The 27,262-nt window shown below is 36.4% G+C and overlaps 1 protein-coding gene across 26 annotated transcripts in view; it reads left to right on the top strand.

The window, feature by feature from the left end:
• The window catches only part of LOC117409284 (receptor-type tyrosine-protein phosphatase delta), a 696,619-nt gene that overhangs the window by 540,746 nt on the left and 128,611 nt on the right, over window positions 1–27,262 (top strand). For all 26 annotated transcript variants that reach the window (XM_059001224.1, XM_059001244.1, XM_059001233.1 and 23 more), the window contains 2 exons: window positions 12,933–13,078; window positions 16,688–16,829. In XM_059001224.1, the coding sequence (XP_058857207.1) occupies window positions 12,933–13,078; window positions 16,688–16,829 (288 nt within the window). The remainder of the gene's footprint in view (window positions 1–12,932; window positions 13,079–16,687; window positions 16,830–27,262) is intronic.

Below are 27,262 nucleotides of genomic sequence, written 5' to 3' on the forward strand. Positions count from 1 at the left end.
AGAAAGTGCAATGCTGGAATTATTCTGAATGAATGCTCTGATGTTTTTAGGCTTTAAATATTTGAAGGCATTTTTAAGATCAAACTTACTGTTTTATCTTTAGATAATGTCTACAACAATAGTTGGCTTAAAGGGCAACTGTGTACCTTAGAGGACTGTCTTTCAGGGAAAAGTTCAGAAAATCAAGTTAAATTGTATTTCAATTTTCTTTTTGTTTATTTAGTCTGTTTCATTTGTTCAGTCGTGCCCCAAGAAGGATTGATTACATTACAGTTGAGATTTTCCTTTTATGGTGGCACTGCCTTGAAAAGAAGACAACATTCTGTAAAAAAAATAAATAAAAATAAAAAAAATACTATAATTCTCTCAATATAAATCCTTTTCCATAACTGTTAATTTTCTTCCAATATATACAGCTCTGGAAAAAAATTAAGAGACCACTGCAAAATTATCAGTTTCTCTGGTTTTACTATTTATAGGTATGTGTTTGGGTAAAATGAACATTTTTGTTTTATTCTCTAAACTACTGACAACATTTCTCCCAAATTCCAAATAAAAATATTGCCATTTAGAGCATTTATTTGCAGAAAATGACAACTGGTCAAAATAACAAAAAAGATGCAGTGTTGTCAGACCTCGAATAATGCAAAGAAAATAAGTTCATATTCATTTTAAACAACACAATACTAATGTTTTAACTTAGGAAGAGTTTAGAAATCAATATTTGGTGGAATAACCCTGATTTTCAAGGACAGCTTTCATGCGTCTTGGCATGCTCTCCACCAGTCTTTCACATTGATGTTGGGTGACTTTATGCCACTCCTGGCGCAAAAATTCAAGCAGCTCGGCTTTGTTTGATGGCTTGTGACCATCCATCTTCCTCGGTGATTGCAAATAGAGAGTGTCACTTATATATCTCAGGCTCTTCATAACTAGTCACAGTATGATACAGTATGTCATTCACCATTTGTAGGGGTTTCTATTTCTTGGTAGATATGAATATGATCTAGTCTTCACATGAGAAGCCCTGTAACAGCAAAATTAAAATGTTTTCATGGTTCTTGGAGTTGCTTTTCAGTTTGCTTTCTCAAACACATTACGCAATCAAGCCTTGTTGGCTGGAAGTTTCTTTTTTACATTTTTATGATTTTCTTTTTCTCTTCTTACGATCAGAAAAATTTCCAATCCCACACACACTTGCCAGGAATAATAAAAAAAAAAACTCTCCCGTTACTTGCCTTTGTGCTCGGTTTCCTTTTGTGTTCAGCAGTATGCATTCCCATTGTTGATAATCTTAAACCATAAACACAGATCAGGAAGCCAAAGATAGAATGCAAGTCTTGTCAAGTTTTGTCCCATTCGTCCTAGGTTTAAATTGTACCCATAAATACAGCCTTTGACATCTGTAACATAAGTACTTGGTGCGTTTAATTATTACATAATGTTATTGTAATTTTCACTCTTGGAAAATTCCTGTTCCATATTTTGAAAGTGGAGTTGTAGCACATTATCTGTAAATTGGTCTTCTATCAGAATGCAATATGTTTACAGACACTTGTGCTAAACCTACATCCATATTCTTCCTACAGACCTCAATCAAGTCAATGACTGCATTGAAAAAACTAAAAATGTAACTGCCCCCGCTGCCTCTATTGTGTACTCTAATCTAGAGTCTTGTCTGATTTAGACATCCTGTATTAAGAGGGTAATAGATACAGTAGCTATCCCTCTCGCATATTTCAATCAAAAGAATATTGGATGCATTTTTTTTTATGGAAGCTGAAAAAAATAAAAAAAAAATAAACGTGGGACTTAAATAGGGCACAAAATGTTTTGTGTCTGTTGAAATAAAATGTAAAAAAACACCTACATGAGACATGTAGAGTATTTGCTTTTGTGTACACACAATTTATCTAACTTTTTTTCTGTTTTCTATAGAATTGCTAGACCTTGGATATTTACAATAGCTCTAGGGGTTGTCCTTTGCTTTAGAGTGGCGAGTGTTATCAAACCTAAGTAGAGTGATTTGAAGGAGACTCATGCAATTATGAATGCTGTCAGTTAACATTTTCACACGAATGTATTCAATTAATCACTTTGAAGCTTTTTTGTGTTTATTAGAGTATTAAAAGTGGTAAGCCCATGTTAGATGTTTTTTTCTTTAATTTTACTACATTAACTTTGCTGTTCTTAAACTTGGTGAATGTTTTTTTTTTTTGTTATATTTTCTAGTCTTGGTGTTCAATCGAGTTCTAACGCGGTCACAAAAAAAATTATATTGCCATGTGTATGTACAGTAATTACACAGTTTTTGTCATGTTTAGTGCTTTTATTAAACTGTTACCTTTCGTGACAATAAATAAAAATAATGGTTTTACATGGTTGTTTATTGCGGGGAACTCTTCAAACTTTTAGATCTGTGTTGGAAAATAGCATAGATTGGATATGCTGTACTGCATGTGCAGTTAAAACTCACCCAGACTTTAATATGTAGTTAAAACCTCAGAAGCAATACGTATAAAATAATTGTTTTCTGTGTTTTTCTGATAAATGCTGCTCTTTAATGAAATGTTCTTTTACATGGATAAATAAATGAACCCATGCCTTTTGGTGTCAGCAGTAACCACAGTCTATCATATCAGATAATTAACTTTTGCAAACATAATGCAAGGACTACTAAGCGGAGGAAACTGCACAATTAAAGTTACTTATCTGTTTGTTATGTTATTTTTTTTTTCCTGTGCATTCTTTCCTACACCGCTTTAAACAGCTCTTATTCCTGGCTGGTGAACCAAAGTATCCCAGCAGCTCCAATCAATTAGAAACTGTCTTGTGTTCTAAGCTGCCCTGCTGTCATTGTCAACTAAAAATGCAATGTACAACAGTCATTCCCATTGTAATTATAATTGTTGTATGCATTCTATATTCTGCTCTAGATTAGCTTTCACTAGCCTCTGCATCATCTGAAGGTGACCTTACATTCCAGTTTGATAAGTTTGTTAGCTGTGAATACAAGCTTCCAAGCCCATTGAATCCTTTACCACTTGCCATTTTGTAGACGCCAAGCTTGGTTGCACTTTTTTCCCCCTTGTAATTATTTTAATATTTAAAGACATTTTGACAACATTGAAGACACTTGAAGTCAATTTCTACAAGTACATTTCTATCAGAATGGTTACAAAAGGGGCATTATTATTATAATTATTATTATTATTATTAGGTTATTTAGCAGACACCTTTATTGAAGGCGACTGTGGCAGGGCGGAAGCCCTAAACATGGGAAATATGTAGTTTTATTGTATATTTTTGCGTTAATTGTTGTAAATAGATTGATTTAATTAATTGTTTAACTGCTGTGGCGCTCCGCCGGGGACGATTACCTGTCTGCGTGGAGCAGCAGCTGAAAGCAATGAGCTGTTCCAGCAGGCAGGTGGGCGTGTCTCGGCAGAGCGTTAGTATAAAAACATAGCGATCGCTGTGATCGGGGCTGCTGCAAGGCCTGCCGTTTTCACGCCACCTTTGATTTATAGTTTGTTGTATTGTGTTTTATTTTTCGTGTCTTTTACAGTCTTGTACCGTCCTCTGTGCGCTACCATCGCTGGTAGTGTTACATGACATTATTGTTTGGTTTTTCTTTGTTTTATGTGTTAGTAAATACTGAGCGGCGTGCTGGCGTGTTTCACTGCACCTGTGTCTCCGTGCCTCCATTCCGGCTCTCACCTGCCTGTCTGCCTGCTTCAGTGCAGGAACAACACGCAAGAACGCCACTTACATAGACTAGGGTGTGTGTACTATGCATGTTACAACTATATCTCACCCGAGAGACGGAGTACAAGGATGTTAAGTGACTTGCTCAGGGTTACACAATAAGTCAGTGGCTGAGCTGGGATTTGAACCAGGGACCCCCTGGTTACAAGCCCTTTTCTTTAACCACTGGACCACACAGCCTCCTATCATCCAGTTATGAATGTGTGATTACCAGCTACATCGTACATTTGAACACATATTATAATCAGTGTTCCACTTTACAATCCAATAGTTTGAAACACAAGAATAATATCTGAACATTAAGGCAGACAGTTTGGTGCTTGAATTACCTGAATGCTCTATCAGTTGTTAACATACTTGTTTTACGTGTCCAGTTTTTGAAAGCTAAGTAAGTTATTCAAAACCTGCGCCACAAGTATTGAAGTCAGCTCATAAAAAAACTGCTTTCTTATGTGAAAGTCATGGTGTGTGTTCCTTAACGTCAGAAACACATAATACCCACTTTAATTAAGAGGGTGTTTTTTGTGTCATCAACCCATTTGGCACAGCATTAGGGTAGTGGTTTATTTAAATGGAACTTGAAATGAACATACTAGAATGCACCATCATCTGTTGACTATCAGAGATGTGATAGTAACCTCCCTACACTTGCTGTAAATATATACAAATATCCCCTGTTTACAAGACAAATGCATTTGGGTAGTTCTGAGGCTTGCTGGGTGATATACAGTATGTCAGGAATCAGAAAGGGTAATATAAAAGAGTGGCGTACTTGCTACATTTTCTACAATAATAGTTTGTTCATGGTGAAAATCAAATTTTGTATTATTTGCAATCATTATTGGCATTCAAATTTAACGACTTGCCAATTAAACTTCAGATTTGTTGTCTGGGGCAAGGTTTGGGTTATACCTTTGGAACACAAACAAAAGGTGTAATAACCAGGCTTTAAAAAAACACAATGTTGCATATTAATCAACTGGTTATCATGGTATTGTACAGTGCAAGTCAACCGCATTAAAGCACAATAACAGTATGCATGAGGGGCATTGCTGTTTTTCTGTCTGATCTCCTTTTTGTTTGCCTTTATCTGTCTAGACTTTTAGTGCAAATGTTTTAAGTTTCCTGGCTGCCTTAGTAATTGACTGCACAATTTATATTAGGATATCCTTTCTATAATAAGTATACTGCTAATTGTTTTTGAAGTCCAATTTGGCAGAGATCATGACAGCTCTGCTTGCATATTATTATTATTATTATTATTATTATTATTATTAATATATACAAAGCTGTGAGGTTGATTTTGCGGCAAACAGTGCACCAGGAATCTTAAAACTGGTTCATGGCTGTCATTTGAAAACTGCTGCACTGCTAGTTTGAAAAAAAAAAATACTGTGCAGTGATAGATGCATTCATTTTTCCCAGCAGAGTCCAAAAATCCATTAGTCCTAAAAGAGTAACTTAAAAGAGGTTAATTACGTCTTTAAGTTTTCTTTTCATCATGCTGTCTCCATATTTTCAGACTTCCATAAAAAGTGACGGCTAAAATTAAATGCAGTTTCTTTTCTAAAAGTTATTATTATAAAAAAAATAAAACAAAATAAAGAACCTTTTCAAATCTCTGAATATGAATATGCCACTCTAATTTAGAAATTATTACTGCATGTTAATTTTTATTACATTTATAAATAAATAAGTACATTATATCGTCAAATTAACGCCTCCCTTTAGTTAAACGCTGCACTCAGTTACCAGATTTGTAATGGACGTCTCCCTCGAATATACACCACACTCAACAAGAAACAAATAAACAGGACACAGACTTACCATATTGGACATGTTAATCAAAATGATAAAGCTGCCCTTGAATGAACGCCACCCTTGAATATAAGTTGCAGAGGCAATTTGAGGATATACGGTAAACAAATACCGGTAAATTATCTATGTAAATAGTTTATAGGTGCTACCAGCTCATACTCATTTCAGCCTAAGAGGTTGTAAGAGCTTATAGTATGATGATGTTCAATAGGCTCCCAGTGTAGGATACTTAATATCAACATTCATTAGATTCCGAAAATATGTAGAAGTACAACAATTTTGAACCCAAATTATGAGAAACATTTTTAAAATGCACTAAATGTGGTGGCTCTTCAGTATTTTACGTATGTTTTCAAACCCCATCTTGGACTGCGTCTATGAAACAGTCAGTCAAGCAACTAAAGGGTATATGACTAAGAAGTGTATTTACATTGAAAGCATTTTTTACCCCATGTTTTTTTCAAAGAGCGCAGTGCGGCATTTAAAAAAAAGTAGCATGCTATGGACATGGTATGTAAACAGTGTCCGTAATTAGGCCGCCTATTGCACAGGGCTGCATGGTCCCTCAATGCAGTTTTGCCTCATTTTAGAATCCAGCTGCGGAAGGCCCACACCTAACATATTAAAGATCGACTGGAGCTTTCAGCCACCAAATTATTCATACCATGTCTCCCCATGTTAAATTGAAAATGGAGCAGTGGAAAGCTATGAAGCGGAACTTCCTTTCATTAAGTTAGTGAGTATGACAGGGTTATATAATGTTCCGGAGAGAGATGAGCCTTATACGTCACTAACCTTTTAGCTTGCACAGGCTTTACACTTCTCATTTGTTTGTGGGCAAAGTCTTAACACTGGATTAACCGAGCAAGTCCCTGTATTAATTCAGGTAGATTAAGCCTGCCCAGATTAAGCAGTATATATCTAAATGGAGGGGGAAAATACCCTTTTTGCCACAGCATGTTTGTTCTCTTATGGTAGCTTAGAATTTTTAAAAGCGAAGGCAATGTATTTCCCCTTGTCACAGTGGCTTGTTGTAAGCTTTTAAGTCGGGATTTTCTCGAATACCAGAATGCCAGTAGTACATATTTTATGACGTGACTGACTGCTGAATCTTTGATATGATAATTATTTGTAAGCCCAGGGTGGGAAATTTAAGTTTTTTTGCAGCAGAAAACCTGGTCAACTTTCAGTATCAATTTTATGTTTGGTCTGCTTCAGAGAATTACAGTGTACCAACTATATATGCTTACTGTATTTATTTACTGTAACAGAATACAAAAGAAGAGTATCTTGTGTATAAAAATGTATTATTTCAATATTGCCCTTTTGAACCTCTGATTTTATTGGTTACAGTAAGAGCACACACTTGAAGGAAATCTAATTTTAGTGTCAATGATACCAAGCATCGTGTCATTGGTAGCCAGAGAGTTATACCACTGTGGAAACATCTATGGGTTAAGAGTCATGAATACAGTTTTTGCAGTTTAGTACAAATGATATAAATACATTTTTTTTAAAAAGTGATGCTGTCAACTCGGTGAAAACTGAATATCAAAGTTCAAATTTCCAGTCTAGTCTCATCCCTTGGGCCTAGATAATATGCTTTTTTGTAAGAGTGATCTGTCTCAAATGTAAATTTATGGGACTGGCTATTTGACTGCCCTGGGAGACAAGCTCGAACATCCCTGTCACATCATTAAAATGTTTCCAGTCACTTTCTGTACTTCCAAAGATAGCACTTTGCTATAGGATTGGGTGTCTGTAGTCTTTAGTCAACGCCACATGGAATGTACAGCATTTCTGCCAGAGTAACGCGATACAACACATAAAAAAAAAAAAAAAAGGCCAAGACATTGGTATTGTGGAACCTGAAGGCTCCAGCCTCATAAACGGTATTGTAGGTTAAATTATTTGTTATCAGAGCAATGGCTGTATTATGTTTAGACTTCTGAATGCAATGCTAAAAGCGGTATAGAGTAAGAAAGAAAAAGAGTGTTGATGGAGTTTGGAGAATAAATGGGAACAACTAGTTAATGTCTTATGCAAACAAAATCCCTGCCATGCTGCATTTCCATTTTGCATATAAGTTCTAGTAATGCTGGGTAAGACAGCAGATCAGACACAACAGGTATTTGAAATAGTAATCCTCGAACTTCGTTTCCCTCTAGAACTATTTAACACTAGAACCGCAGCAGTTACACTCATACCTAAAACCGCCACCGGCGGTCATTATTTACATTTTAAACAACATCAATATTAAAATGAAAGATAACTATCCGATACAACTCAAAAGTTTTATTCAAGCACATCATATCAAACATCTGCACAGCTGAAACGCTGTATTTAAATGAACAATTAAACTTACAACGGTTTATTTTTTAACTTGCCACACATAAAGCACTCCTTCAAAAAATGAAAAACTATAATAAAATAAACATTTCAAAAGAAACTAGTATGCAAACAGGTATATGTACATACAAAACAGTAAAAACAAAATTATTTTTTAATTTAAAACAAAAGTAACATATGTTTTGTCTTGCGTGTGTCACTCGGTGCAGCACAGAATCCAGGTTGAGCTGCAGCAGCCTGCTGCTTTGCAGTTTTTTGATCAAAATGTTTTAGCTGAAGCGCTGTGGCTAGCTTCAAGATGAAATCTCTCCTACTGATATTTTCCCCAGTGCATTCCTTGTACAAAACGAAGGAATTGATGACTGCCAAGTCCAGTGGAGATAATTACAGGCTTGTATATATAAGAAAATAGAATATTGTAGGTTATATTCAAAATATAAACATGTATTATAAAAGGCAGTCAAAATGATTGCTTTGGCGGTTCTAGGCAGGCAGGATTACAACCTCCTTATTTTTGTGGGACAACAAGTTTTACCATTATACTTTGCCCGTCGGACAAGTAGTTTTTATATATTTATTTTTCCTATATTCATTCTGTTGCCAGAAAACCCAGGTATATTTGTAGAGCAATGAAAGTTTCTAAAAACTGAATTGCAGAAGTCTAGCACCTACAAACAAACATTTTTAAAAGTGTTTACGTCCCACCCCTAGCACTTCTGATTGGCTAGCTGTGGGAAAAGTTGATCTTCTATTGGTTACAAAGAATCCCAAAAATGGCTGCCAAGAGAGCCTCTGGCAGTGCACAGAGCTTTTAAATTTAAGGTATTATTTACATTTTTTGTAAACTAGCAAATAAGTGATGCTGCTTTCTTAATTTATGAACCTGACATTTAAATGCAGAAATCTAGTAAAAGTTACAAACAAAAAACAAACAAACAAACAAAAAAAACACACTATAGTCGCTAAGGTATTAGCGGATTACAAAAAATATGATGTGTAATTTATACAATTATTTCTGAGTCAAATTTGTGGTCAAGCGTGTACAGTACTTGTTGGGATGTTTAAAAAAACGTGTTTACTGTTTAGAAGCATTTCAGACAAACGTGTAAGTATTTTTTTTTCTTTCAATTTTAGTGTTGCTAACCTAGGGCTGGACCAAATCAAAGTTAGCACTTAGCAAAGGAGGACGCAAAAGCATTCGCCGTAACAAAACACAAGAAAAATTCCAAGCGAAATCTCATGGAACCAAAACAAACCCTTTTCTTCAAAAAGCAGCTATCGCTTGTTGACTACAAGTGGGTTGAGAAAGGGGAGTGGTTTGCTATCGTCAGAACAAATCTACTCAATTCCAGCTATAAACCACATTGCAAGACTTTTATAGTCAACTTCAAACTTGACGAAAGCTATGCGTATTAAAATACTTACAGTAATAATATTCTATAAAGCTTGAGTAGACAGACTCTGTGTTCTGCACAATTTGTTATGCTGTTACTGTACTTTGTCAATGAGGTAGCATACACAGACATGATGCTGTTTATCTAAGGTTGTACAATATTTAAAATCCCCAAATCCATCTTGTTTTATGGCACTTGTCTAAGATTATAGTTTGTTTACAAAGAGTCTAAAATCACCTCCAAATACACTACCGGTCAAAAGTTTTAGAACACCCCCATTTTTCCAGTTTTTATTGAAATTTACGCAGTTTAATCTCAGTGTACTCTGAAATTAAAGCATAGAACAAATAAACAATTGGAAATAAAAAAAGAAATCATGGAATCGTTTTGTTTAACAAAATTTAATCTAAATTTTTGACTCATCAAAGTAGCCACCTTTTGCAGATATAACAGCCGAACACACTCGTGGCATTCTTTCTACAATGGAAATCAAATATTGTTCGGAAAGTTCTTCCCAACACTGTTGCAGAAGTTCCCACAAATGTGTTGCACTTGTAGGTTGCTTTGCTTTCACCCTTCTGTCCATTTCATCCCAAACCAGCTCGATGGGGTTTAAGTCTGGAGACTGTGCTGGTCATTCCATGATTTGAAGCCTACCGTCTTGTTCTTTCCATCTTCTAAGGTAGTTCTGACATAGCCTGGAGGTATGTTTTGGGTCATTATCTTGCCGTAGGATGAACCCCTGACCAACTAGGCGTATACCAGAGGGTATTGCATGGCGCTGCAAAATGCTGTGGTAGCAGTTTTGGTTCAGGGTGCCACTCGCTCTGTGCAAGTCGCCTACTCTGGATCCAGCAAAAGAGCCCCAGACCATCACGCTTCCTCCTCCATGTTTGACAGTTGGTGTCACACACCGAGGAACCATCCTTTCGCCTATTCGACGGCGTACAAAAACCCTGCGTGATGAACCGAAGATTTCAAATTTTGATTCATCGGTCCATAAGACCTTCTTCCAGTCTTCAGTAGTCCACTGGCGGTGCTTCATGGCCCAGGCAAGCCTCTTTTTCTTATTTTGCCATCTTAGCAATGGCTTTCTTACTGCCACTCGACCTGTCAAACCTGCAACTCGAAGTCTTCTCTTCACAGTTGAAACTGAGACTTGCTTACTTCGACCAGTATTAAGCTGTGCTTGAAGCTGTTGTCCTGTGAGCCGCCTATCACGCAAGCTGTTGACTCTCAGAAACTTGTCTTCTGATTCTGTTGTGGCTTTGGGTCTGCCAGACCTCTTCTGTCAGAGTTTCCTCCAGTTTCCAAGTGCCTTTTGATGGTGTAGGAAACTGTACTCACTGGCACCTTGGCTTTCTTTGCAATTTCCCTAAAGGAAAGACCTACACTTTTAAGGGTTATAATGGTCTGTCTGTCTTCCTTTGTTAATTGCCTTTTTCTCGCCATTATGAGAGCAATATACTACTTCCTGCAGTACAATACTGTCCAAATAATGCTTAAGAGGGTGTAGTAACACAGTCTGTTCCAACACTGCTTTTATACAGACAGAGGGTTTGTAAGTAATCAACAAAAGTTGGGACACCTGTAGGAATTGTTAGCATCAACTTTCAAGACTTAATTTACTTCCATTGCTGCAGAACAGCTGTAAGTTGTTAACCCATTACTTGTTCCCTGTAAAAGGCCTTTTTGTATAACTCTGAAATGTACATTATTTTTCAGTTTTTGGTAACCTAAACTTTTTTTAACCTCTGGCAGTTTACCGCTTACCTTTGTACCATTTCAGGTTATTCACTTGAACTGCTTAAATTTCAATAAAAACTGGAAAAATGGGGATGTTCTAAAACTTTTAACCGGTAGTGTAGGCATGTTTTATGAGCAGCTACAACTCTCTTCAACAGTGTTTTAAATGTATTTGCAGTGCTTCGTTCTTTACAAATGATTGATAACAGCCTATAGATTCATTTTCATATGTAAGTGTATTTAAATTGCATGCTGTGGGTGTGTTTGTATTTCAACTGTCAGTACAAGTTAAAAAGAATATGAAAAAGCATTTAAGTGCTAAACTTGTTTACTTGTAAGCAAATACCTTACAGATAATGGCCTCCTGAAATGATAAAGTGATTGATAAGAGTTGCTCTGCATCTGCACAGATGGAGCAACACCTTATTTTGATCTTGATGGTCTCTTAGCACCTGTCATATCTGAATTCTGTAGTGGAGTGCAGACATGCTGTTCACAGTGAGATAACAAAGAGTTCTGACGCAGAAAAGAAAGACAACAATGCATGAATACCCAGTTTTAGTCAACACCAATTGACTTTAAACCTCCATGAGAATAAAGAGACAGCAGACTAGTGTGGAGCCCACTTTGAATTAACATTTTTGGTAGGTTGGGAAGCAACTGCCAAATACCCAGTTCTTCCACACTATTCAGTCTGTAAGGGACAGAAATGTAAACTTTACTGTAAGGCTATACCTGTTCAGTTACAGTTGGGGCTAAGGCAATGTTGTGTGGGTCAGGGAGATATGATTCAACACTGCTGTCTGGTGACAAGATTGTGAGTGCTTTGCAATAGCTAGTAGTTCCCAGACATGCCAAGATAACAGTATGGCCCATGTGGTGGTGTTGGACAAAAGGAGCACTGTTTTCCTTCATTCACAGTTCTGTCACCTGTTTTCTCAGTTGCATTATACAAGTTGTATTTTGGTGTTTACTGGAAACACAAGAGCTTTGGACCAATCAGAACCTGAAAACCTTGAATGACCTATCAGGTGGTAGCCAAAGAGCCTATCATGTCAGTGTACTAGTCAAATCAGTCAATGCACTGGAACGTTGCCAACTAGATGTGCGACAGCAGCGGTTAATCAAGTGTGCTGCAATCATCCTCACACTTTGTTAGCTTAAGCAGCACAGTTGACAGGGAAAGTTATAATTAGAGGCCAGTATTGTACTGGTCCACAGTGCAAGTAAAATCATCTGAGTTAGTTACTGACTATGTTTAACTTGTTTAGATGGCCATGACATGCGGATTCCTGCTGTAGAAACATTTATGTCAATCATGTATGTAAAATAAATGACCAGATTTTAATTGTACTGTGCAGTGAATAGAAAACTTGTGTGAACTAATGCTCTGTTCAGTTTAAGAAACTAAAGCTTATGCTATATGACAAATTGTGGACCCTTTAAAAAAATAATTCAGGACTTTTTTTAAGCATGTGTTTTAAAGACTCTTTTTGGAAAATGTTCATAAACATTATCTTAAGTTAAACAGGGGTTTAAAATGAGAATAAGCTAATAAAACCACTCTAAAACACTTGAATAAATGAGTAACTCAAAATGGGCTTTAAAAATGAGCCCTTGACAAAACATTACATAACAAAATATTCAGTTCTTTAAGTTTTGTGAATATGGGCCCAGTATTACATAAAACTACTGATTATTCAATTAATTTCAATGTCGACAGATAGGAACTGTAATAAATTAAATGTCTTCATTTTAGTTCAGTTAAACACACTTACAATGTGTGTGATCTTCAAGCAGCTATTTCAAGAAGTTGCCACATGTGATTCTAACTTTCTGTTCTCTTTACTGTTCCAGCACCACCAAAGTTTACACGAACTCCCGATGATCAAACGGGAGTGTCAGGAGGGGTAGCATCATTCATTTGCCAAGCCACGGGAGACCCAAGGCCTAAGATTGTGTGGAATAAGAAGGGGAAGAAAGTCAGCAACCAGAGATTTGAGGTATTAGGTCTATTGTTCTGATGTAAAATGCTCGACATTTGAATGCTCAAAAGTGCTTGGTACTCCTCATGGCATGCTTGTGATCTGTAATACATTAATGGGCTTTAATAATCACTTTATCAGGCTTTTACATGCATGGTTGAAGTGAGACGAGAGTCATAGATCTGGGGAGAGATTTGTAATTAAAAACGCTGCCTTGCTCTAGATACAGTGATTCATCGCATGTTCGACATTTTAAAACTGGCAACAGCAAAATAATGATCACTGTAATATTGGTGGTCTAAAGCCCTTTGGCTTACGATGGGTAAACTGCATGAATTCTAGTAACTATAGTGAATTTTAACTATGCTGAAGAATTGTATTAAGGCTTTGGCTGGTCACCATCAATAACATCACACAGCACAGCTGAACACTGATAAGATTGCGTGTTGATTCTTTTTTTTTTTTTTTTAACTCTCTTTGCCTAATTTGATCACAGTAGATTGGCTTTGGTTGCAGTTTTGTTACCAAGCAAGTGTTTGATCTTATCAGAGTTTAACTTTTTCATTGAGCACTGTTATAAACTCATATCACCATTGGCAAAAGCAAGCTGGCACTGACCCTCTGCGCTCGTTCACATGGCACATCATCACTAATTAAGCAAACTTTCTTTCAGAGCCCATTGATCTCTCCCGCCCAATGCTCATTCCACTGGGAGAGATCGGTTGTAACATCACATGCTGTTGCAAAGACCGTCAAAGTACACAGCACCTTGACAGCTTCTTCATTAGTGTTAACAGTCCATTAATGTATCCTGCATGTGCAGTTTCTTAAAAAATAAAAATATTCATTACACAGGTGTTTCTGTAGACTGTAAGTATTTAGCATGTAAGCAATATATATTTGTGTATGACTTATGGTTTAAAGATCAATGCTGTGCAGATACTTAATGTTTCATTTTAATATTAGTTATGTATTGTGGTTTAATTTCTTTATTTGATTAAGCGATAGGGGGTGGTCACGACTGGGTGTTGTAAAATTGTAAAATCACTTTCTATCATTGTGACAAACATGTTCTAAATAGTTTTTTTTTTAAGCTCATAACATTGTTTTATTTTTTTTTTAATATCCCGGTTTATTTTTAGCACCTGCTTAGACTTACGAAGTTGCGTGATAGCATGATTTTAATTTCATTTTGGTAAATTCAGTCAAAGGTTGCATTTTTATATAATGTATGTGTGACTGAGATAGACTACGCTATTCTGTATTCCATCTAACCACGTCATCCTCCTACATTGAAAATGAATCCACCTTAAGAAATCAATTATAATGAGGGATCTACTTAAATCGCAGAGAATTTGCCTATTTTTTCCGGGTAGGTTATGGAATAAAATTAGGATTTTGCGAACATTTCACAGACCTGTTTAAACATTAAATAAACCTAAGCAGATAATATTTCAGAGCACTATAAAGGCCTAAAAATAGTGGTACTTGCTTCCTTATTGAAACAGAGTGCTGTCATTTGTTAAAGGCAAGTATGCAACATCCCCCAGCAGTTGCAGCTGACATTCTCTATGGTGTGGACTTGTCCATACATTGAGACTGCACATTCTGCAGCCACTGAATTGGTTGGAAGTGTAAGGTAAAGCTTTGCCAAGTTATACAGATGTTGAAATCGATTAGAAACAGGCCCAAAACTCGGTTACCCTCAAGGGTATCTGGCATTCTTTAATAAAGGCCATATATGCAGCAGGTTCGTTGTCATGTTGTTTGTCCCATCCAGGAATTTATTTTATTAGTACAGTCAAAAGTGACTCAAAAGTATTCCTGTCAGTTGCACACAGGACAGGGAAAGAGTAAAAAAAAAAACTATCTACAGAATGAAAATACATAGTTTGCGATCGCTTGTGGTGTGCAGTAGTTCATTTTAAATTAGGTTTCTTTTTTTTCTCTCCATACTAGTCTGGTATGCATTGTTCCCTAATTTCATGGTGACCCCTCAACTTCCCGATTTCTGCGAAATTTCGAATTAGGTAGACCCCTAGTTATAATGTTTATTGAGATAGAAGGATTTTGATTATTTTTTACCATTATCCTTACCATTTTTGTTCTGGACCTTTATGAAAAACCAGCATGTTTTCTTTTTCTTTCTTTATAAATGTATTTATTGAATACCATAGTTTAAATGTAGAGATACTGTAGCCAAGCATGATCAGCAAGCAGGGGTTCAGATTTGAGTGTGTTTTGATTTGTCCATTGTGAGGATCATTGTACGTTTAATTGTGGCCTTATTTTACAGTCAATGGAGAAACCATAGAACAAATGCTTAAAAGAACTCTCTGGGACCTTAACAAGCTCTACTGCATTGTTTCATTGTCACTGTGCCTCATGCAAGCAGACAATGCATTATTTGATAACTTCTATGCCAAATACCACTTGTACTAGTTTTCACATTGCACAATGACCATATTTTTATTCCTACTTGCTTGTGGCACTAGAAAGATGAACTCTCAATAAAAACTGGTCTGCAATTAAATGTTGAATCGGTTTATGCATTGGAGGTAGTGCAAAAGCATGCTGTAGATAAAGGGGAGATGTGTGTCAAACATTTTAATGTTATCAGCCAAAATAGGAGCAAGAATTCCCTTGGTAAAATAAAGAGAATTATATTTTCATCTCAGAGTGTTGTTTTAATCAGTCACTGTTAATGGCACTGTTGTATCTTGATGTTCAACACTGGGCATATACTTGGTTTAAAATGGTCCTTACTTTGTAAAAGGCTCTGTTTTGAAAACTATTATTATCTTAAATTTTGAGGAACAATTATTGGAACCCCGGATAGTACGACAAAGGATTATAATATATACTGAATCCTTACTATTTCTACACTCCACCAGTAATTACTAATTATTAGACATCTGTTCATCTCACATAATTCTGTAATGCTTCCTGTCAGGGGATGAAGTATTATTCTCAGTTCATTGTGATATTCTTACAACAAAACAAACCAAGCTCTCTAAACGTACAACAGGCGCTCTACTGAAATGAAAACTGAAAGTTTGAATACGCCTACACACTTTCTGACAAATACTGAACAAGATAAAATCATAAAAGCACAATCATGTACATAAATCCAATTAAGGGAATTCACTTTTGTTTTAAACCACAGTATAATACAATACTTATCATAACACATGGAATTCATGGCAGAAATAAATAAATACATTAACATTTGAACAAAACACAGCCTGTGGAATACCACTGTCTATCTTTTTTTCAAGTCACATGGCTAGTTCCTTTTCATCGAACAAATTGTCATTTTCATTACTATTACTAAATTCAGTATATAGTGTAAACCACAATATCTGGCCTAAAGAGTGTTTTACATGCCAGTAGTACTGTATTACCTTTGGATATTGAATTCATTTTACCTAATTGAGCCATACCAGCTTCTGACAGCATCCTAAAACCCCACAGTTGTATTACTGACTGGTAATTCACTCTGAGCCAGCTATTGCAATTCTAAATAAATATAAAACGAAAACATTTATTTTTCACTTTAGTACACGTTAAGTAACATATTCTGGACATAAAGACTCCTTTAACATATCTTGTTTCTCACACCTGCAGGTGATAGAGTTTGATGATGGATCTGGGTCTGTGTTAAGAATTCAGCCCCTGCGTACCCCTCGAGATGAGGCTATATATGAATGTGTTGCCTCCAACAGTGTTGGAGAGACAAGTTCCTCCACCAGACTCACCGTATTACGTGGTAGGTCCTCTTTTGTCAGCAACACATAAATACAAATAACTTTTTATATTTGGATTTCCAGCTGGGCAGGTAAGCAAAAAGATTTCTAATTGTATGTAATTTAATTTGCTTTCACTGCATGCTGCTTTCAACTGCATGGTTCAATACCGAAAAACATAAGTAGTCTGGTCAGGAAAGAATTTGAATTGTTCTCCCTCTTCTTTTTTTTGGCTCATTTTGAAATCACATCTGCTGCCCTGCATATGCTGAGCAATGAAATTCCGTTGGAACAAGAGAAATGCAAATTAGTTTAGGAGGGTGACCTTGGGTGTGGGAGAGGGTTGATTAATATGTAAATGAAGTTTATTCCTTCATTGTTAGCTTTGGTACCGTCAGCTTTACTTAGTAGTAATCTAATTTTCTGCTACATTGACAACATATTTTAAGTGTGACCTATTGTTTTATTAGGAAAAAAAGCTAATATTTAAAAGTAAACCAAACAATTTTATCTAATAAAAATGCTGTTTACAACAGAATGTGTTGTAAATCCCAGAGACACGTGGTTGTCTCAATCAGTGATCACTTAGTGTTTGAGTGTTTTGTGCCTCACATGTACATTTCCTTAGGATTGGGAGACAGAGCATCTATATTTTTTTCTTTCTCATTTCGGTCTGTAACCAAATGCAGCACAAACAAAAGTTATTCTCCATTTTCTTCCTCTAACCAATTTTTTTTAAAGACAAATAAAAGAACAGAAAAAAAGAAAAGAGATTACTTTTTACGCACCTACAGCTATGGCCAAAAGTTTTGCATCACCTAGAATTTTAGGACTGAGACATAATAAAAACAAACAAACATCTAAACATAATTTAGATCTTTTATTTAACATCACGTAATCAAATAAACTACAAAATGCTATTGCAAACGTCTACCAGAAGCAATAACAGTAGTACAGTATCTCTTGTTAGATTTCAAAATGTCACATTTTTAAATTTGTCAGTATAAGAAAAACTACAAAGCCATATGCAATTCAGTATGTTAACATTAACGTTATTTAGCAGGTTTTTAGTCGTCTATGAAGCAAGATTAGTTGGTGAGGCAAAACTTTCGGCTATAGCTGTATGTTGTGGTGCCAATATGTGATTTTATTGTAATTTCATGTTTTTTGTGGTTTTAAAGGTCCAGATATCTGAACAAATAAATAATAGAGCAAATAAAAAAATTGAAGTGACTTGGAATGAAGTTCATTTGTGTTTCAATGGCCTGTGGTAAAAATGAGTAGCCTCTATTGTGTAATGGGCTCCTGTTAATGGCTAATCCCATAAAAAAGGGGATTGTTAGAATTGCCATGTCATAAGAAGAAAGGCCAGAAGTAAAAGATATCACAGAGCTTTTACCATGTGGCTAGATTTGGAATACCATTAATCGATTACCAATTACACAAAATCATGTTCACATGTCAATTATATATGACCTAGACCTATTATTGCAGTAGTTACTACTCCTAAAATATGTTTTGTAACCTAGTATCCTAGTTTAGTACAGCTAATAAAACAGAGCAGTGCTGTATACAATCATTAAGTAATTCTGTATATATAGTATGTATACAGTGACATTTAAGGGCTACTTTTTGATATGGTAGGTAGTGCTGAAACATTTGTTGGAATGTGGGAAATTAGTTTCTTTTTTTTTAGGTAAAAAGCATGTACATAATGAAAGAAGCAGTGAGATATCCCTTTCTCACTGATGGATGGTTGGTTTTTCAAAGAGATTTATTTTTTAATACTTTATTTTTTAATAAGCTTGTGGTATCTTGTTATCTTTGTACCCTTTTAAACAAACAATGATTGATCAGCCTGTACAACACGCATGGCAGTGATTGGATTTCTTTTCATGAAGCATGTAAGTGAACTTTCTTTCCCTTTCAGGCAAGAAACCATTGCCCACGATTCCCTGTTACCTCAGTTCTTGCAAAACATTCACCTGCTTCTGAATACTTACAGGCATAAATGTATGGTGCACAGAACAGATAAAGAGAACTAAAACTTGAGGATTCAGTTTGAGATTAGAAATGTTTTACAGGCCAGATCAAAGTATTTTGAGCAGATTTTACCAGTGAGAGGAGTGGATGTAACTGCCTGCCTAAACCAGTAGGCTTGTTGTTAAACCCTGACACATGTTTTCAAATTGTCATCTTGCAGACCTACAGTATTAGGAAAGTGGTCACCCATCACCCCTCCCTGTTTTTTGTTTACAGCTTTTATATGGAAATCCATTTCTCCAAGGCCCTTTGCTAAAACTGCATGATTCACCATTTAATGAAAGAGGGGGCATCTAAAGCTCTTGGTGACAAAAAGTTACAGCTATATATACCTCCCAATAGGGGAGTTAAACTAGAGTTGCTTAGTCAGTGTCAAAAAGGTAATGTCTTGATGACCTGAATAAATTAAAGTATTATGCAAGTACTGTAGAGCCATCAATAAGAGCTCATATAAATACACAGATGTACAGGACTTACAGTGCCTTGCGAAAGTATTCGGCCCCCTTGAACTTTGCGACCTTTTGCCACATTTCAGGCTTCAAACATAAAGATATGAAACTGTAATTTTTTGTGAAGAATCAACAACAAGTGGGACACAATCATGAAGTGGAACGAAATTTATTGGATATTTCAAACTTTTTTAACAAATAAAAAACTGAAAAATTGTGCGTGCAAAATTATTCAGCCCCTTTACTTTCAGTGCAGCAAACTCTCTCCAGAAGTTCAGTGAGGATCTCTGAATGATCCAATGTTGACCTAAATGACTAATGATGATAAATAGAATCCACCTGTGTGTAATCAAGTCTCCGTATAAATGCACCTGCACTGTGATAGTCTCAGAGGTCTGTTTAAAGCGCAGAGAGCATCATGAAGAACAAGGAACACACCAGGCAGGTCCGAGATACTGTTGTGGAGAAGTTTAAAGCCGGATTTGGATACAAAAAGATTTCCCAAGCTTTAAACATCCCAAGGAGCACTGTGCAAGCGATAATATTGAAATGGGAGGAGTATCAGACCACTGCAAATCTACCAAGACCTGGCCGTCCCTCTAAACTTTCAGCTCATACAAGGAGAAGACTGATCAGAGATGCAGCCAAGAGGCCCATGATCACTCTGGATGAACTGCAGAGATCTACAGCTGAGGTGGGAGACTCTGTCCATAGGACAACAATCAGTCGTATACTGCACAAATCTGGCATTTATGGAAGAGTGGCAAGAAGAAAGCCATTTCTTAAAGATATCCATAAAAAGTGTCGTTTACAGTTTGCCACAAGCCACCTGGGAGACACACCAAACATGTGGAAGAAGGTGCTCTGGTCAGATGAAACCAAAATCGAACTTTTTGGCAACAATGCAAAACGTTATGTTTGGCGTAAAAGCAACACAGCTCATCACCCTGAACACACCATCCCCACTGTCAAACATGGTGGTGGCAGCATCATGGTTTGGGCCTGCTTTTCTTCAGCAGGGACAGGGAAGATGGTTAAAATTGATGGGAAGATGGATGGAGCCAAATACAGGACCATTCTGGAAGAAAACCTGATGGAGTCTGCAAAAGACCTGAGACTGGGACGGAGATTTGTCTTCCAACAAGACAATGATCCAAAACATAAAGCAAAATCTACAATGGAATGGTTCACAAATAAACATATCCAGGTGTTAGAATGGCCAAGTCAAAGTCCAGACCTGAATCCAATCGAGAATCTGTGGAAAGAACTGAAAACTGCTGTTCACAAATGCTCTCCATCCAACCTCACTGAGCTCGAGCTGTTTTGCAAGGAGGAATGGGCAAAAATTTCAGTCTCTCGATGTGCAAAACTGATAGAGACATACCCCAAGCGACTTACAGCTGTAATCGCAGCAAAAGGTGGCGCTACAAAGTATTAACTTAAGGGGGCTGAATAATTTTGCACGCCCAATTTTTCAGTTTTTTATTTGTTAAAAAAGTTTGAAATATCCAATAAATTTCGTTCCACTTCATGATTGTGTCCCACTTGTTGTTGATTCTTCACAAAAAATTACAGTTTCATATCTTTATGTTTGAAGCCTGAAATGTGGCAAAAGGTCGCAAAGTTCAAGGGGGCCGAATACTTTCGCAAGGCACTGTAGATGTTTGGGGATGAAGTGGGTTGTATACGGACACCCTGATGAGTGAAATAAACACAGCACTTCATGAACAATTCTGTTTATATAAGAACAATGTATGTACAAGTATGTATAAACCTAAATTAAACAGCTGATTTTAGATAATTACTTTAATTAGATTATGCTCCACAACTGCTTAGCAACGCAGTGTAATTTCGAATAGTACAATTCATTCTGTCTGTGAATTTGAATGAAAGCAAGATACATTCCAAAATGCAGCTTTGAATACAAACAGCTATTCAACACCAGGGGCCGTATCATTTAATTGTTGATTCTTTTAGTACTGTATTTCTAAATTTAGCACTATTGAGTGTTTAAGTCCTTACATTTATTATTGTTTAAAAGCATTTGTATTAAAAATAGATTACATATTTTATTTGTATTTATTTATTTCATTTTCTCAGTTGAAGAGAAATTGCACATACAGATTTAGCATTTGCAAGGAGGTCAATCTGTCATTGCTGCCAAGGTTGTAATCAGGATAGATACAAATCACATGCTTATTCAATAGCCCTTAAAAGGTTTCTGATATTGTATACATGTAATATTACTGTGAAAATGGGCAGCAAATGGAAACTTGCTATGAATATTTCATAGGTATTTGTTATTGTAGCTATCTTATGATTATCCTGATCCAACACAAGTTTTAGAATGTACACTGTTATGTCGGGGGTGGGGGGCGAAGGCCTATATAAAAGCAACATTTACTAAAAAATACTTTCTCATTGAAGTGCTTCCTCAAAAGGCATAAACAACAAATGGATAGGTCTGTGCCCAGATTCTTTACTTAGTAGCTTTGTGCCATGAACATGTATCTCATTGACCTTGATAAGTATGACCTTTATAATGGTTTACAGCAGTGTGGAGTAGTGGTTAGGGCTCTGGACTCTTGACCGGAGGGTCGTGGGTTCAATCCCCAGTGAGGGACACTGCTGTTGTACCCTTGAGCAAGGTACTTTACCTAGATTGCCCCAGTAAAAACCCAACTGTATAAATGGGGAATTGTATGTAGAAATAATGTATAATGTGTTATCTTGTAACAATTGTAAGTCACCCTGGATAAGGGCATCTGCTAAGAAATAAATAATAATAATATAAATAATAATATTAAATTCCACCAAAAGATTAAAAAGATAAAAAGACAAAAAATTACATTCAAAAAATCTGTTAATGAAACAAAAGAAAATACCTGAATAATGAAAGCATTTGCTTAATAGCATAGTAAAATTAGTATAACATTAGGTACCACATGATACTCTTTCTCCATCATTAAGCTGATTACTGTTTTGAAGAAAACTCTAATTTGGCAATGGTAAACTTGTATCCACATATAGAAAAGCTGTAAGATATCTGTAAAACATTTCAGGATATCTCATATTGAATTACAGATATCGTTAATTGTGCCGTTTTTAAGATATCTAAAATTCATTTTAAAAATCTATAGATCAATTAGGGATAACTGTAAATATATGAGATATATCTAAAAATAAAATAAAGATATCTCAAATTGATTTACAGATATCTTTAAATAATATGGAAACCATACGGATTTTGCTAGCATGGTACCGGTACACCATCTGTCATTTTAGAGATATCTTAAAATGAGGGTTTTAAAGATATCTCTAAATTATTTGAAGATATCTCTAAATGACTTCCTGTTCATTTAAATCTATCACTAAATCATTGAAGATATGTCAAAATAACTTCCTGTTCTTTTATAGATATCACTAAATCATTTAGAGCTATCTCGAAATAACTTCCTGTTAATTTGGAGATATCTCTAAATAGACAGGAAGCCCATTCAAATCATAGACCATTTTCACAGGAAGTCATTTGTAACCATGGTTTTGTTGCATGTTGAATATGATAAGGGGGTTTCGCTAAATGAGACGTTTCTCAATGGCATGAAAAGTCTGTTTTTTTAAAGCATAAAGATCTCTGCTTGAATGGAAAAATAAAGATCGAATAGTAGCAAGCCTAGGTATACTGTAATAATAATAATGATAATAATAATATCAGTTTAATTTACGGGGTTTGGCTGTGAATCAATTAAATGGGTTTTTAAATCCTCCACATCCTTTTTTTGTCATTTTAAATGTGGAACTATGTATTGATGGGGGGGGGGGGGGGGTGATGGTTGCCAGTCTGTCCGTGTTCACCAATCCTGGACATTTATTTGTACCCCTACAATGCTGGCTTGAGATTGGGGTCTGGATGGCATGCCCAGGATTGGTGAAGGCTATGGAGGGCGGGGTTTAATGCGAAAAGATGAATAGGAGTGCATGCCTGAGTGCAGCTGTGTGAGTGACACAGGCTGTCTCAGTGAGAGTGAGAGGAAGACTGGAATTTAGCACAGGTTTTTATTATTTGGTTTTCCTTTGGCGAGGTCCTTAATTGTTTATTTGACCTGTGCAAACAAACTGCTGAATTTTGAGCACAAAGCTACTGCCTGTGTGGTTTCATTTTACATGTGATGTTATGTTATTTTTGGAAAATCATATTTTTTTCTAAATAGTGTCCTGTTTAGTAGAAGGGGGGTGCAGGGAAAAAAAAAAAAAATAAATAAAACATTTTTGGGAACCCTTGACTTACGGTGATCTTTAGTTGTGATACTGTCTGCAATCCAAGGGAGCATGATACCCAGAGTTGAACATTTGTGGAAGGCTGTACACTTAGCAGAACTTAACAATAGGGTGGTGCCTTTTAAATGGTATTGGCTCTCCACTTAGCAAGTTACTTAGCAACATTTTTGGAACGATTTTTGAGGGGAACACTTTTGGGCAGTGATCATATTTCCTAAAACAAACCTGAAGAAGAATTAATCAAAATTACCAACAGTAACATAGGTATAATAATTAGGCTGGCTGTGTTTTCTTCTTTACCCTGTTTGATATCAAATTAAGTATTAACAGCAAGTAAAAACATATGCCTAAACTAATAAATAAATACATACAGGATACAGGATGCAGTACGCTTTTCAGACCCCACAGTGTTTGCATTGCCTAGAATATTATTTCAGCAGGAAGCATTATGTGATGAAGGAAAATTGTGTTTTCAATCATTTTTATAATGCTCTTGGCATTCATTCTGATGAGGTGAGGGGTTAGGCATATTTGCAAGCAGTTTATACTGAATTACAAAATCAGCTCTGGTATTTATTCTGTTAGTCATTTCACTGTAGCTGAATAAAAGCATAAACAACAGACAAAATATATATTTTGGGGCATGATTTTGAAGCAGAAACAAAGCATAGAACCCTTTCTTTGTGTTAGGAAGAAATGGCAAAATACAACATCAGTATTATAAAGATAGCAAGAAGCAACTTGGTTGCAGAGAGGATCAGTCATTTTATTTGAGTAGATTCTTGTTTTATTACATTTTGTTATGGGCAAACTTTGCTTACTTCGCAATAGAGCCCTTTGTTTTAGTCCAAGTCTGAATGTTGTGCCGGAATTAATAATAATAATAAAAAAAAATATGTGCCATCATAAGATTAGTAATTTAGCAGACGTTTTTATCCAAAGCGACTTAAAGAGACTAGGGGATGAACTATGCATCAACAACTGCTGATGCTGCAGAGTCACTTACAATAAGACCTTGGTTTTACGTCTCATCCGAAGAATGGAGCACATGGAGGTTAAGTGAGTTGCTCAGGGTCAGTGTCTGAGCTGGGATTAGAACCGGGAACCTCCTGGCATCAAGCCGTTTTCTTTAACCACTGGTTGATGCCTTGACAAAGATTGATTTGTTGATACTCCTAGACTGTATAAGAAGTGTAAAGGATTTGGGGTGCTTGACCTTTTTTATAAACTGTATATACTGTAGCACAGCGGGGAGGGGGTTGAAATCCTCCCTGCAGTAAGTTGTGTAGTTTTGTTAATTGGGAAGGGTTTTGTTAATTGTTTTATTATTAATTATCCCCTGCACCTGGTAGCCATTGTCAAATTAGAACCAGGTGCAGGGTATTTAAGAGAGGCAGTCAGTTTGCTCAGGGCTGCTGAGGAGAAGGAGGCAGAAAGGAGTGCTCTGCTTCCTGGCAGTCGTGAGGTAAAAGTGTGCTGTATTAAACCTGTGTGGTTTTTTTGTTAATTGTTTGGTGGGGAAACGGCCTAGCTGTCCCACTTGTAGTCAGGGTGTTCCTGTGTGTTTAGTTAGTACTCCTTTGAGGAGTTAGGCTTTTGTTTGTTTTGTTTGGGGTTTATGAATAAATATACAGGCCCTGTCCTGTTTAAATAACCTCTGTGGTCCAGTAAATGTTTCTTTTATAATCAAGAAGGTCCTGAATTGTAGCAAGGCACCCCTACTTTGTTACAATACCTATAGACACTCTATGATCCTGTGTCTGGATGCATCCTATTGAAAATCAAGGCCATTGTGTTCATTTAACTTCATCCCTGTTTAAACAAGTCTGAAAAGACAGCTAGGGAATAGGATTGAAATGAAAGGCAACACAGCTGGGGAGGGAAGGAAATTAAAGAAATAGTTAAATCTATAAAAGAATCAATAAACTCAACCCTAAATCAAGGCTGTCATCTATTCCTGTCACCGATCTGGCACCCATTCAATCATTAAGATGCAAGATCGTGGCAGGGCTTAAATCAATGTTAAATATTTTCTGACAGAAAATATAAAGCACACATAATTTTATAAGGTTTCTGGCTCAATGGTTTCAAATGAAATCTTATATTATAATAACATCAATCAGATATAGCTGATGACATTAGAACCTGCTATGACTATTGGAGAATTTTTTTTTTATCAAAGCAGGACAAATAGGAACTAGACAGCTAAGCATATTTTAAACCTGTTGGTTCCCACTTCTGGCCCCTTTTAAAATACACAAACATGTTTTATGACCTGTTTTAGAAATCATGTCTATAGTCGTTTGTATGAGAATAATCTTAAGCCCCTACCCGGGTCGGGACCCGATGTCATGCGGTCTGGGTACTCGATTTTACACTGCTTTCAGCCTGGGTGAAAGAAGCAAGTACACAATGCGCTTCCATCCAAGCTTCTCTGGATTGAACCCAAATGTTGATTAAAGCAAATGTTTCTTCATCTTTGCTGCAGTCTGGCTCATGGTGTGTCTTAATCAACAAAAATATGGCTAATAAACAGAATAAACAGAAATGTTCCTTGTGGAAGTGAAACCTTCATGCAGGTGTGGTTGTTTGTTATTTCATTGGCTTATGAACGACCGTCATGCATTTAGTCTCGCTCCAACCAGCTCAAAGCGTGTTGAAATACAGGTGGGTCCCTGCGACCCGGGTCAACTCGGGTACGACCCAGGTACATGGTTTCACTCTACGCGGGATTGTGACCAGGTAGCCAGAACCCGGGACGGGACACAGGTAGGAGTGTCAGTGTTAAAGGGGCTTTTTACTGCATGTACCTTGGTTCAAAGTCTTTCTGATTCATAGTTCCTTTTACAGATGACCTCAGCTGACTCACAGTATATTGTATCTTTGTAAAACCGTTTTTTTTTTTTTTAAACCAGTCACCGATTTTATGGCATGTAAATTAAAATGAAGTTAATCCAAGGCCTGTCATTACATTTATTTCATGTTCTGCTTTGATTCTAAGCTTATGAGTGTGGGCAGCTTCACATTCCTCCAAGCAAAGTTGTAGAATGATTCTTTACATTCCCAAAAAGAAGTTCACACAGCATTCAGGCCAGACTCCGCACTTTGGTTGTTGGCAAGTGTGACAGGCAATAAAGACCAATTTTCACATTTTAGAAAGTAAATAGGAGGAATACTTAAGACTACATACATCACCTTTAAACGTGTAAATGCCTCAGTTTAGTTTAGAAAATCCATGCACTATAAACTAACATTCAGCAGATGACTAGTCTGTACCAATTTTCCCCAATCTAGTTTTGTATTACGTTGCAATTGCATACTGACGCAATGCCAATCCTGTTCCTTATTAAACACCCTAGCTTTTCTCGCAAAGACTGGTTGTAGATGTATTTCTTTAAATACCCCTGTGCCAGCACCATTATGCAGGAAACTACAGTCGGCAATAACACCTGGTCGGACTTCCTGCCAAATGAATACTCAGAGGCTGGCCTGTGGAGTGTAAATTGTCTTGCTGTATATCCTGATGTCAGTCGCCCTGGATAAGGGCGTCTGCTAAGAAATAAATAATAATAATAATTTTAAAATCATTGTTTTTCATCTCTATAAGAAAAAGGCAGGCGAAGTTCAATTAAGAGTTGTTTCAAATGATGATATGTAACCAACATCCAATACGATTGCTAATAATG

The sequence above is a fragment of the Acipenser ruthenus genome, chromosome 2, assembly GCF_902713425.1.
Source record: "Acipenser ruthenus chromosome 2, fAciRut3.2 maternal haplotype, whole genome shotgun sequence".
Taxonomy (NCBI): Eukaryota; Metazoa; Chordata; class Actinopteri; order Acipenseriformes; family Acipenseridae; genus Acipenser; species Acipenser ruthenus.